Here is a 14,090-nt window from a genome sequence, read left to right on the forward strand (position 1 = left end):
AGGCACCCTGGACAGTAGTCAGGAGCTGTTCAACTACGGGGCGGGAGGGATAGCTCAGTGGCTTGAGCATTGGCCTGCAAAACCCAGGGTTGTGAGTTCAATCCTTGAGGGGGCCGTTTGGGATCTGGGGCAAATATTGGGGATTGGTCCTGCTTTGAACAGGGGGTTGGACTAGATGACCTCCTGAGGTCCCTTCCAACCCTGATATTCTATGATTCTGTGAGTCTACAGCCTGAGCAAATGCAGAATGGTCATAGAATGTGCATTTGGAAGTTTAAAAGCATGCTGGCGCAGTTTATTGACTCGGTTAGACCTCAGCGAAACCAGTATTCCCATTGTTATTGCTGCTTGCTGTGTGCTCGACAATATCTGCGAGAGTAAGGGGAGACATTTGGGGGGGGGGAGTCGAGGCAAATCGCCTCGCCGCTGATTACGTGCAGCCAGACACCAGGGTGGTTTGAAGAACACAGCAGGGTGCGCTGCGCATCAGAGAAGCTTTGAAAACCAGTTTCATGGCTGACCAGGCTATGGTGTGACAGTTCTGTTTGTTTCTCCTTGATGAAAACCTGCCCCCTTGGTTCACTCTACTTCCCTGTAAGCCAACCACCCTCCCCCCTTCAATCACCACTCGCAGAGGCAATAAAGTCATTGTTGTTTCAAAAACATGTATTCTTTATTAATTCATCACACAAATAGGGGGATAACTGCCAAGATAGCCCAGGAGAGGTGTGGGAGGAGGGAAGCACCAGGTGGGGTGGTGGATGAAGGGAGGAAGGAAGGACAAGGCCACACTGCACTTCAAAATTTATTGAATGCCAGTCTTCTGTTGCTTGAGCAATCCTCTGGGGTGGGGTGGTTGGGTTCCCAGGAGCCCCCCGCATGTTCTGGGGCATCTGGGTGAGGAGACTGTGGAACTTGGGGAGGAGGGCATGCGGTTACACAGGGGCTGCAGCGGCGGTCTGTGCTCCTGCTGCCTTTCCTGCAGCTCCACCAGACGCCGGAGCATATCAGTTTGATCCCCCAATAGCCTCAGCATTGCATTCTGCCTCCTCTCATCACGCTCACGTCACCTCTCATCTCACTCATCCTTTCTATCCTCACGTTCATTTTCTCCTTTCCTGGACTCTGACAGTGTTTGCCTCCATGCATTCTGCTGAGCTCTTTCAGTGCGGGAGGACTGCATAAGCTCAGAGAATATTTAATCGCAAGTGCGTTTTTTTCGCCTCCTTATCTGCGCTAGCCTAAGGGACAGAGATGATAGGGGGAGCATTGAAACATTTGCAGCTGCGTGAGGAAAAAAAGGGAGAGTAGTATTTAAAGACACATTTTAGAGAACAATGGGTAGACTCTTTCACGGTGAACCAGGCTGTTAACATTACATAGCACATGTGCTTTCAGTACAAGGTCGCATTTTGCCTCTTATATTGAGGGCCTGCCGGTTTGGTGTGAGAGATCACACATGCATGGCTGGGCAACAGAATTCTGCTTGCAGGCAGCCATGGTAAGCCACAGTCTTTTGGCTTCTTCAGCCTTCATAAATGTGGGAATGGTTTCAAACAGCAGTGCCCTCCTTTCCCTACCAAGCACCTGTTGGGTTGGCCATTTAAAAGGAGGGGCTGCGGTTTTTGGGTTAACGTGCAGCACAAACCCAACTAAACCCCTCCCCCCCCCAATTCTCTGGGATGATCTCTCTCCTGAGGATAACACAGAGAGATAAAGAATGGACATTGCTTGAATGCCAGCAAACACCGGGACCATACGCTGCCATGCTTTGTTATGCAAAGATTCCAGACTACGTGCTACTGGCCTGGCGTTGTAAAGTGTCCTACCATGGAGGACGCAATAAGGCTGCCCTCCCCAGAAACCTTTTGCAAAGGCTTTGGGAGTACCTCCAGGACAGCTTCATGGAGATGTCCCTGGAGGATTCCCACTCCATCCCCAGACACGTTAACAGACTTTTCCAGTAGCTGTACTGGCCATGAATGCATCCCAAGTCTTCAGGGCAAATTAATCATTAAACACACTTGCTTTTAAACCATGTATTATATTTACAAAGGTACACTCACCAGGGGTGCCTTCTCTGGCTTCATGGTGCGGGAGCCTGCCTTGGGAGGGTTGTAAGGGTATTGGCTCCAGGGTGCTAAACGGTTCCTGGCTGTTGGGTAGAACAGTTTCTTTGCTTGCCTGCTATGTGCTCTCCTCCTCCTCCTCCTCCTCCTCTTCCTCGTCCCCAAAATCCTCATCTCTGTTGCATGAGACTCCCCCCTGGCAGGTGTCCATGGACAGTGGTGGGGTAGTGGTAGGGCCCCCCCCAGAATTGCATGCAGCTCATCGTAGAAGTGGCATGTCTGGAGCTCTGACCCGGAGGTGCCGTTTGCCTCTTTGTTTTTTTGGTAGATTTGCCTGAGCTCCTTAATTGTCATGCGGCACTGCTGCGGGTCCCTGTTGTAGCCGCTTTCCATCATGCCCTTGGAGATTTTTGCAAATATTTTGACATTTTGTCTTTTGGAAAGGAGTTCTGATAGCGCAGATTTATCTCCCCATAGAGCAATCAGATCCAGTACCTCCTGTTCGGTCCATGCTGGAGCTCTTTTGAGATTCTGGGACTGCATAGTCACCTGTGCTGATGAGCTCGCCATGCTGGCCAAACAGGAAGTGAAATTCAAAAGTTCCCGGGGCTTTTCCTGTGTACCTGGCTAGTGCATCTGAGTTGAAAGTGCTATCCAGAGCGGTCACAATGGAGCACTCTGGGATAGCTCCCAGAGGCCAATACCGTCGAATTGCGTCCAGACTACCCCAAATTCGACCCGGCGATGTCGATTTCAGCACTAATCCCCTCGTCGGGGAGGAGTACAGAAATTGATTTTAAGACCCCTTTAAGTCGACAAAAATGGCTTTGTCATGTGGACGGGTGCAGGATTAAATCAATCTAACGCTGCTAAATTCGAGCTAAACTCATAGTGTAGACCAGGGTTAAGTATGTCATAATGTCATATACTGCATTAAATATTTAACTATATTATTTTCAGTCTTTACAAATGTGGGTTTTTGCATGTTTCCAAATGTAAGTACTTTCCATTTCTGTTGTGCATCAAAGCCTTTCCCTTAATTACTTCTGTTTTCAGTTTTGCTAACAGGGACAGAGAGCATATATTTTTCATTTGGACTGATTCATTCAAATCTGAGAAACTAATTGGGAGTTGAAAGTGCAGGAAAGCTTTTCCTCTTCCAATTTATGGATAAAAAGCAGATGGGAGAGGATGAGATGTATTACTTCTAAAAACTTGACAAACATTGGACCAGATTTTCAAAGGTATTTGGGCACCTGAAGATGCAGATAGGTGCCTAGTGAGATATTCAAAAAGTGCCTAAGCTGGTTAGGCACCTAACCTGCTTAGGAACTGTTGGAAATCCTAGGTTGCTGCTTTAGGCACCAAACCACCTTTGAAAATCTGGCTTATAATGACCAGAAACAATCCATCAGTTCACAAACTATGGTTAATACTTCCTTTGCATTTAAAACTGATTTATAAAACAAAAACTGAAATTGCAGTTGCCTTGAGCATTGGTGCACCTTGGTTTCTCCTAGTCTCTGCCTGTGGCATGTAATCTTTGTCTCCTGAGGACTGTAATACTCTAACTCTAACTTTGGCTGTTGGAGTTAGTGAGCATGGTGGTGGCCTGTGATATTCAGGAGGTCAGATTAGACGATCTGTTGGTCCCTTCTGACCTTGAACTCTGTGAAAACATGTTTTTGATAAGCTTACTTTTTTATTTAACTAATAAAAACAATATTAAAATGCTGTTTTTGTCATTTAAATAACTTTGATTTAAATCGATCCATCCTGCAAAGTTGTGAATGAGTGCGGGAATTGTACAGTCCCCCAAACCTTTCCCTGTTCTGCAACAGGGCCTGCTGAGCACTAATCGTTGTCTATGCTTCCACTCAGGATTCAACAGTTAGTTACCAGCCTGATGGAGCAGTCCTTTAGTCATCTAGTTGTTGGCCTTATTGATTAAAAGGCTGAGTAGAGAGTAGAGGTGAGGTTCCCTCTCTTTTCATTAGCTTCTGCCCTTTCAGTGGATCTGCTCTGAACACTGCCTTCAAGTGGAGGCAGGAATGAAAGTTCTGTTCCCTGTCCCAGTTGTCTGAAAGAAAGCTTGCTCAAGCAACTCAAGGTGAGGATGTGAGAGGGGCCAACCTGGAGACATAGTAATGGGTCCACTCAGAAGAGCAGCCCAGCAAGGGACAATGACCAATCGGAGGATGGAGCAATGTAGGAAACGGGAGTGGGAGAAGCATCTCTTGGAGAAATGAGGGAGAGACGCTAAAAGATGAGGAACAACACAACCCAGGTTTTTTTGAGGCGATGAGGACAAAGTATTTCTGGGATGTAGGAGGGAAAGAAAAGAACAAATAGAAGCAAAGTGTTTAAGGTTGGGGAACATACATACATACATGCTTTTTTGGCTTTGTTAAGTGTGATGGCATAAATTTGGCTCAGACAGACAAAGGTGTTAACCTGACCTTTTCAATGTACAACACTGAACAATTACACAGGGTTTGAACCCGGAGACCCCAGCCTGTTTAGTCCCATGGCAAATACACCATTAAAAATCTTGTTAACCTTTCATTGAAGATATAAAAAAAGTATGCCCAGTCTGGTCAGGGCATCTTTCCGGATCAGTTAAAGCATTTGAAATGGAAAGTATAAGTAAGGCTTTTATTCTAACGATATCCCTTATCTTTCCCTTTAACTGAGGGAAAGAGTTAGAATTTAGAGAGGTTTTTAAAAGAAAAACAAACAAGCCAACCCTGTGTGATACTTTTAGATGGTATTAAAGATGACCATCTGTCTTTTGTGGGGGAAAGGAGAAATGAGATGGGCTGGAGCTGCTGCTCTTGTGAAAGTCCAGTCTCGTTTTCTTGAAGACAAAGCAGGACAAACATACACAAAGTGGGAGACAAGAAGAGCAAAGATAGCAAATGCAGCTTCTGTCTCTGGTACTTGCTCTTATTTGCTGATGGAAAAACACAGGCATAGCACATAGTTTTACTGACTACTCTGAGAATTGGTGAATTTGTAGCAGTATCAGGCTGTTTAGGGCATTGCTTTTAGTTGCTTCTTTGGTCACAGGCTACAGTATTGTTGCAAAATATGCAGCCTTGGCTGGCTACACCAAACTCTTACTAAAAGCAGAAGGGAAAAGGAGAGAGATGAGAAAGAGAAGAAATAAGGTGGGGAAGGCTTAAAGATACATGGGGTCTGGGGTCTCACATCCCAGTTGGTGTTTGGGATCGAGCTGCAGCTGATAGGAGTGGCAATGTCATTTGGGTCCCCCTCTCTGTCCCAGTCTGGTCAGGACATCTTTTAGGATCAGGATGATGAAGGCCCATCTGTGTCATGGTGGATCCCAGGGTTCAAGGAAGCAATGGGGGTAGTAGCCATAATGGTGAAGCTTGCTGCTTCCGATCCACTCAACTTCCAGCCAGCTGGCTAACTAAGAGCTTGTCTACTACACTTTAAATACTACAGTGGCATAGCTGCAGCACTTTAGTATAGACACTACCTATGCCAACAGGAGGGGTTCTCCCATCAGCATTAGTAATCCATCTCCCTGAGGGCGGTAGCTAGGTCGATAGAAGAATTTTTTGTTGACCTAGCTCTGTCTGCATGGTGACTTAGGTCAGCTTCACTAAATTGCTCAGCAGGGTATGGATTTTTCCACATCCCTGCACAATGCAGCTGGGGTGATCTAATTTTCTAGTGTAGACCAGCCCTAAGTTTAAGAACCCCACAGAAGAGTGATGGGTGGAATAGCCCAACCTCTCATTATTCTGTTCTATTAGGCCAAGGGTCGGCAACCTTTCAGAATTGGTGTGCTGAGTCTTCATTTACTCACTTTAACTTAAGGTTTCGCATGCCAGTAATACATTTTAACGTTTTTTAGAAGGTCTCTCTCTATAAGTCTATATATTATATAACTAAACTATTGTTGTATGTAAAGTAAACAAGGTTTTCAAAATGCTTAAGACGCTTCATTTAAAATTAAATTAAAATGCCAATCTTACGCCGCTGGCCTGTTAAGCACGCTGCCAGCCTGGGGTTCCGTTCACCTCGGCCAGCAACAGGCTGAGCAGGACCCTGGCTGGCAAGGGGCTGGCAGCCAGAACCCCAGACCGGCAGTGGGTTGAGCGGCTCAGCCCGCTACCACTCAGCCCGCTGTCGGTCTGCCGGCTCCTGCCAGCCAGGGTCCTGGCTGCTGGCCCCGCTCAGCCCGCTGACGGTCTGGGATCCCGGCCCTGCCCACATGGAGTGGGTACCTACCTTTTCCCTGGTTCTAGCCCATTCTCTTCCTCTCTCTATGCACTGAGATGAGGGTGGGAGTGCGCTGAGCACAGGGATGGGGGTGAAGGAGCAGGCTGGGGGTTGGGGTGTAGGGTCTGGCCAGGAGCTAGAATGAGGGAGGGGGCTCAGGGTTGGGGCAGGAGGTTTGGGTGTGGAGTGCTTACCTGGGCAGCTCCCATCTGGTGCGAGGGGTGCAGGTGGGAATGTGTGTGTGGGGGGTGCAGGAGCTCCCATTTGGTGCTCAGGATGGGGGTAGGAATGTGGGGGGTGCAAGAGTCAGGGCAGAGGGTTTGGGGGGGGCTAGGGGTGTGTGAGGGGGGTGCAGGAGTCAGGGCAGAGGGCTGGGTGTGTGTGAGGGGTGTGCAGGAGTCAGGGCAGAGGGCTGGGTGTGTGTGGGGGGTGCAGGAGTCAGGGCAGGGGGCTGGGGTCGTGGTGGTTGCAGGGATCAGGGCAGGAGGCTGTGGTGTATGAGGGGGGGTTCAGGGCAGAGAGCTGGGGTGTGTGTGTTGGGGTGTAGGGGTCAGGGCAGAGGGCTGGGGGTGTGGGCTAGGGTCGAGGGGGTGGTCCCAGCCCCCTACCTAGAGTGGCTCACGGCAGGGGGCTGGAGGGGATATGCCCTGATTCCACCCCCCGTCCCCGTCCCCGTCCCCACCTCTTGTCCGCCTCCTCCCCAGAGCAGCGCACGCTGCGGCTCCACTTCTCCCCCTCCCCCGCAAGGGCAATCAGCTGATCTGCAGCAGGGAGGGAGGGACAGGAATCCAGCACTCTGGGGGAAGAGGCCGGGGAGGAGGGAGCTTGCCTGCCCTGCAGCAGCAGCCGGCAGGGCGGGGGTGGAGAAGAGCAGGCCGGAGCGGGCAGGATTTTTAATGGCACGCTGCTGCCTGCCGGCGTCCCAGCCGTCAGCCCCGCTCAGCCCCCTACGGGCCTGGGTTCGGCAGCGGGCTGAGCGGGGCTGGCAGCTGGGACCCGGCAGGCAGCAGCATGCCATTAAAAATTGGCTTGCATGCTGTCTTTGGCATGCGTGCCATAGGTTGCTGACCCCTGTATTAGGCCTTAGTTCTAGGGGCTAGGAACGTTACACACTGTATTATGAACTCCATTATGTTTGTTTTGTGATATAGTAGATTTTTAATCTGCTTTCAAAAACTAATGAAATGAAACAGTTCTAAAAAGAATCATAATGTAACAAAAACTAAAAAAAAAAGTCTTCTCCAACTCTATTGGTTATAATTTTGAGAAGTGTGTTGTCTTTTAGTTGTCTTTTGTCCTACAGTATAGTCAAAAAAGTATAAATTTATTATACTGATTTAGAAAGGTGTATTGCTATGGGGAAATCATTAATGTGGGTTAATATAGTTTGGAAAAAGAGTCTGGAGATCTTAGAAAGTAAATATATGATTCAAAATATAGACAGTTGTTTAATTTCTCTACAACAAAATACATCATTATTGTGCTGTCACACATTCCTATCTCTCCTCTCCTCCAACGTGCCAGCCTCCATCACTTTCTTGTCCGCTTCCCACACGAGCACCTTTATACTTTCTTCCATGCTACCTTTTACTCATAGCATTCCCTCTCCAGATTAATTCGTAAAGCCAGTATGCAGGTTCTTGATCTTCTTGATCTTTCCTCAAGACCCACTTGCACCATGATGTCTGTGATAGTTTACAAACTGATAATACCTGTGCAGGTACTTTAAATAAACCAGTAGCTTAAGCATGTGCTTCACTGTTTTGAGGATCAGGACTGCAGGGCCCAGACTGACACCTTGAATGATTAAGCCCTAGATCAGACTCCAAGCCCTAGATCGGCCAATCCAGAGTACCAGTTTTATACTACAACAGCGTATTAGACAGTGCATATGTCCACTGACAAATACAAACACTATGGTTTATCAGTGGGGATCGAAACAAGGTAATTAAGGACCAAAAGCACAATCCCCTGCTACGCGAGCTAAAGGAACTCAAGGATCAGTTTTAATTATTAGTAGCTGCCACTAGAGGGAGATACATTCAAGTACACTAATCCACTGTATTACACATACACAAAACTCACAAATCTAGTTTATACTTAGTTTGCTCCTGTGGTCTGCTTCAGACGTGGTCCTGAGAGGTAGGGTGACCATACGTTCTGTTTTGGCAGGGACAGTCCCCTTTTTAAGCCCTGTTTCTGACATCCCGACTTTTTTGGCAAAACTGGGCATTTGTCCTGTTTTGCTAGGAAAGTGGGGCACGGAGGAACATTTGGGGTGGGGGGGATAAGCGGCAACTTTTGGAGGGGGGATAGGAGCCTGGATGATGTGTCTCTGCAATGTCCTGCCCCTCCAATCAGGGAGTAATGGAATGTCATGTGCTCACTCTGCCACCCAATCCATGGGCAACCCAGCTGGTGAGTGAATGACCATGTCCCGCAGCATCTGCTTGTGCCAGGGCACCAAAGATGGCATGGCCCTCCCCGCAGACCCCTCCCCCCGAGTGGTCCCTGCAGCCCCCACCCCGGCCTTATGTCCTCCCCATCCACCATCCTTCAGAGCCAGTCCCCAAAATCCTGTACAGCCCCCCCCTCCCCCACCCCAACAGGCTTCTTTTCTTCTCCAGTCTGCGTCTAGTAGCCCACTTCTGCCACATCCCAGCAGGGGCACCATTTAAGGAGGGCATCTCCCCACCCGACTTTTGTACCACTGGCTGGGACCAACTCCGCCACCCTCTGGTCCTCCATCACTTGCTCACTCCTCTCACCGGCCGGGAGTGATCTGCCCCCTGTCATTCACTCCTCTTCCCCCTCCCCTCCCCAGCCAGGAGTTGGCCCCCCCAATCTGAAATGGTGGCTCTGCATCCCAGCTGTCCCCCACTTCTCCAGGGCTGCTCTCTGGAATCTCCTTGGTCCCTCCCATTACCTGGAGGCTCCTTCCTGAACTTTTGCTGTCCCAGCCCCCAGAGGGGCATCACACTGCTAAAATGGATCATAGTCCAATAGCTTCACCTCCTGGCTGTGAGCCCTGGCTACTCACACCCACACACTCACACCCTTCTTTGCTGCCCAGATCCCAGCCCATACCCATTCCTCTTCCCTCTTTTCCCATCTCTGCTACTTTGCTCTATTGGGGGCATGGAGGAACGTTCGCAGGAATGTGAGAGATGAGTAGTAACGCCAGGCAGCTCAGGCCAGCCTTGCACATCCCGCTTTCAGTTTAGGGAAATATCATCACCCTACTGAGAGGCCTCCCCTACTTCTTGTGTTTAGCCTCAAATTGCACTTTCTTTGTGTTCAGAATGTAAAAGTTTTGGCACCACATAGTTCCCTCCACATTAAAGCTAAAATGAGCTTCAGAGATTGTATCTGATCAGGCTGCAGGCCTGTGCTGTACTCCCAGCTCCATTTAAGTGGACCTGTTTTAAGAATTCCTTTAAGTATTGCTCAGAATATACAGTTCTTAACTGCATACATGACTCTTTATCATAAACAGTAATCACGAAGATTTAAACGTACTACGCATTTTTCCATTCTTTTTCTCTTATCGGGTAATTATTTTTGAAGACTATTTTCAAAAGTTTAGTAGGAGAACATCTGGTTGTGGTGATCACAGTAGTCTGTGCATAGACAGAGTACTGATCATGAGAGCAATATTGATTTTCATGTAGGGCTAGTCCCCTAAGCCTCCCATATGCTGAAGACCATTTCTACTGTTGGCGCTCTTCCAGATGGTAGAGTTAGTCCCTTTTCCCAAGACTCCTGGATATCTGCTCTCCGAAAGGCCTGGAGAGCACAGGAAGTGGACAAGACAGCAGGAGTATAGGGGCTGGCATGAAGGCAGTTGTACATGACTGAAATGGGCAATTTATCATGGGTTATCTGTGAAAATACTCAGATTCTTGATCTTTTATTTTCTTTTTATGGTAAAAAATGTTATATTAGGACTCTTTATTTTAAACTCACGTGTACTAATATCCATGCTGTCATAGACAAAAACATGTACATTTCCACGGTATGCATCCGATGAAGTGAGCTGTAGCTCACGAAAGCTCATGCTCAAATAAATTGGTTAGTCTCTAAGGTGCCACAAGTACTCCTTTTCTTTTTGCGAATACAGACTAACATGGCTGTTACTCTGAAACGTGTACATCATGTTACTGATATACTGTGAATACATAGGGCTCTAAAATCCATCCAAAAAGAGTTCTTTTACACCTTGGGAGTCTGCATTGTGCTAATCAGCTTTTCAGCTAATGAAATACATAATAAGATAGTGAGATATCAGAAATTAATTTAATGTGGAAGAAAGCAGAACCAATGTATTTTTAAAGATGTTAGCCCAGTTAAAGCCAATTTGGGGAATTTCTTTTGGATCTGAAGTAGAGTGCGGCTGTTACTGCCATTTCAGCTAGTTGCAGCTGTTTCAGGAATGTTTCGGAGATGTTGCCAAAAATGTGCTGTTATCTCTAGTTGTTCTAATATTAGAGTGAAATTTATATTGAAAAACATTTAAATAGGATCAAAATACATTTAAATACATCTTCAAATCTGGTGTTTCATATTTTAAGTTGCTTTAATAATAAGATTCAGTATGATTTTAACTGGCTATACTTGATATATTTTTCTTTTAAATAAGTAAATCAGAAGTTGAACTCTGATGTGATTGTTAATTGAGTGGATCATGCTATTTGAAGCATCATTGATAAAAGAATAAATATCAACTAACAGTATATAGTAAATCTGATTTTAACAAAAGGTTGAATACAGTAAAATAAAGGACTGTAATAAAGTAGTGGAATAGTTGTTTCTCGGGTGGTTGGGGTTTTTATCAGGCTGACGAGTTTGTAAACATTCCTGTCTTGACTGAGAAAGCTCAACAATGCCTTGAATTGTCGCTATAGTTCATCTTTGTATTTTCTTCTGAGACCAGTAGGCACAAAGTAAAAAGGTCTTTTTCTGTGTGTATTTTTACATTTGAAGAAAAAAAAAGTATAGTTCTAGAATGATGATTTTTATTGGCTTTTCCCCCAATACTCTATGTATTTTATGAAACATTTCAGTGTAATTATGCATTTTTCAGGAGAAAACAATCTGATAAAATGCATAGCAATAGGAATTTAAATCTGAAGATAAAATTTTCTGTACACTTGAACCAAGTTTCTGAAAATCCAACAGTTCACAGTGTTGTTGAATGAATCCACTACAGAGATGCTATATGTCTGTTTAAACATTATAGGACAGTACACTATTTATTCCACTAGGTGAGAGAAGAAATAATGTAAAACTACGCAAACTGAAATCAGGAAATATGATACCAAGAACTCAGGAAGCAAAAAGCCACTGGAAAACTGATACTTCATTATTAGCAAATTGTGCATACTGATGTATTGTGATTATTAGAAAATTTTAAGAAATAGGTAAATTGTAGCTAGTAATCAAATTTAGTATAGAATATGCAGAGGGTGAAATAAGCAACTAGCTCCTGTTTTATTTTCCAATATTAATTCAGCTTGCTGTCTCTTATCTTATAAAAGTCTAACTCAAGACAAAAATGACATCAAACTGAGATTCTTCTTTAGCTGCGAAAGACGAGAACAAACAGCCATTTAAATGTCTGGTTGTTGATGCTCTGCAAGTGCTTCCCTTCTGCAACTGGGCTGACTGATGGGCTTTTTTAAAACGTCACTGCAATCAGATAGAAGGGTGCAGCTTTGCTTTACCGCAGCATGATGCAGTTGTGTCTAATACAGTGTGTTGTTCTTGGAAACAGACTGAAGGGAAGCAGCTGACCAGACCATTAGAGGTTTTTCTAAAAAAGAAAAGAATAACAAAACCTGTGAAATTCCTTAAGCTGCAGAAGAGACATTCTCAGTAGGGCTTCAAGTTGATACTCTGTTTGCTTGCCGGAGGAGGTGCATACGATCAGTCTATCAGTCTCTAATGGAAAAAGCCTTCAGACAGGCAGATTGCACGCTATTAAAGGCCAGCTCAAAAACCCTTCAAGGAGACATTCTAACTGTTTGTACAACAGCTGCTTTGGTACAGTATATGTATTAAACGGAGCCTATGGAAAAGGTGCAAAAATCTGATTCATTGTGGAATGGAGTACATGAAAGCTCCTACTGAATGTCTGCAGGGTGAAAAAAAATACAGCAAATAAAGCTAAGTACCAGCCCTGAAGGAGGAGCAGAGGACAAGCATTTCATGGTGTGTTGTTGTTGTTATTGTTGTATTAAATGTGGGCTTACCTACCACGGAAGAAGTTGATCTGCAGAGACTTCATTTCCTCTTCTGACCCCTCGTTTACATCACTAACTGGTGACAGTTACATCTACATACTAGTACCTGCCACTTCAACTGCTCAGAATTATAGAAGCCTCTTTGTATGCAGCAGACATGGCTAGCCAGCAGGATTCAGGCTTCTTTGAAATCAGTATCAAATATTTACTGAAATCCTGGAGCAATAGTGAGTAGCAGAAGAGTAATATTTTAATATTGTACATTGATTGGTAAATAGTAAGGATAACCTAAATAATAAAATCTTAAATTTACTGTATGTTTGTGTTATTAGTGAAACAAATAATTTTTGATTCCATCTTCTATAAAAACAAAAATGTCACAGATTTAAATAGCTTTCATTAACTGCAAATATGGCAATGAGATTATACTAGGTTTTGCTTGATTGAATTCTCAAGTTAGGCTGCTTTCAGGCTCTCTGAAATAGCACAGTGGTAGTGCATTAAAACAGAATTTCCTGCCTAGATGTTTGTTTGATTTGTTCAGGCTTTATCTAAATATTTTAAGTGCTATTTAATCAGTGGGGTGTGGCATTGTTCTGAAGTATTTTGTATTTGTTTTAGCCTTGTATCATGTGAACAAAAAATGGACTGCTTATGTTCCAGATCTGCAAGTCATCACTGTAATATTGTAAAAGCCAGAAAAAAAATCAATTAGGTACTTACAGGTTTGTTTCTCCCCCCACCACCTTCCTTTATGCTTTAAATTCAGATTCGTTTGAAACATTAGTATCAAAAATGTATCAGGGTGTATATCTAATCCAAACTTGAAGCTTTATACAATGTAAACAAATGAGATTATAGTCTTCTTTAATTATTTCTCTATTCATAATGCTAATAATTTATCACTGTGTATATCAATCAGTCTTAGTTTTCAGGAATGCATTGTAATATAATAATGTATTATGATGTATAAGATCTCAAAGTAGAGGCAATGGTTGTAAATATAGTCACATTAGAATTAGGCCTCTAGATTCTTACTTCTGATACAGATTTAATTTTTATTTAAAAAAATATATATATGTTGTATTCTCTTTTCACATTAGCTACTGTTAGTAGTGGCATACTCAATACATTAACAGTTTAAAAAATATAGAATACAGTCTCTCTGGAAAAATCCAATTTGGATTCATTACTGCATACGTAACCATCATCCCAATATCTATAATTAAATAGCTCCTGAATAAAATGGTGTGTTAGATACTATAGTATATAAAATTATACCTCTGCAGACTTTGTTAGGGACTGACATACATCTGATAACCAGTTAAGAAATGTAAAAAAACCCTAAATATGTGTTGCACTAGGATATCCACTTCTAAATGATAACCATAGAAACCATGTTTTTTCCAGGTCAATTTCAACCATCGGGCTTGTCTGAATCAGTTTTTCTCCCACAAGTGTGAAACCACTAGGGAATAATACTGTTACCTAAACAGTATTTCTTGATTTGCTATAATCCTAAACCATT

At 44.4% G+C, this 14,090-nt stretch overlaps 1 protein-coding gene across 2 annotated transcripts in view; it reads left to right on the plus strand.

Moving 5' to 3' along the window:
- Window positions 1-12,719: 12,719 nt before the first annotated feature.
- FRY (FRY microtubule binding protein) overlaps window positions 12,720-14,090 on the plus strand; it is a 291,284-nt gene continuing 289,913 nt past the window's right edge. For both annotated transcript variants that reach the window (XM_077810042.1, XM_077810035.1), the window contains exon 1: window positions 12,720-12,789. In XM_077810042.1, the coding sequence (XP_077666168.1) occupies window positions 12,720-12,789 (70 nt within the window). The remainder of the gene's footprint in view (window positions 12,790-14,090) is intronic.

The sequence above is a fragment of the Eretmochelys imbricata genome, chromosome 1 (genome assembly GCF_965152235.1).
Source record: "Eretmochelys imbricata isolate rEreImb1 chromosome 1, rEreImb1.hap1, whole genome shotgun sequence".
Taxonomy (NCBI): domain Eukaryota; kingdom Metazoa; phylum Chordata; order Testudines; family Cheloniidae; genus Eretmochelys; species Eretmochelys imbricata.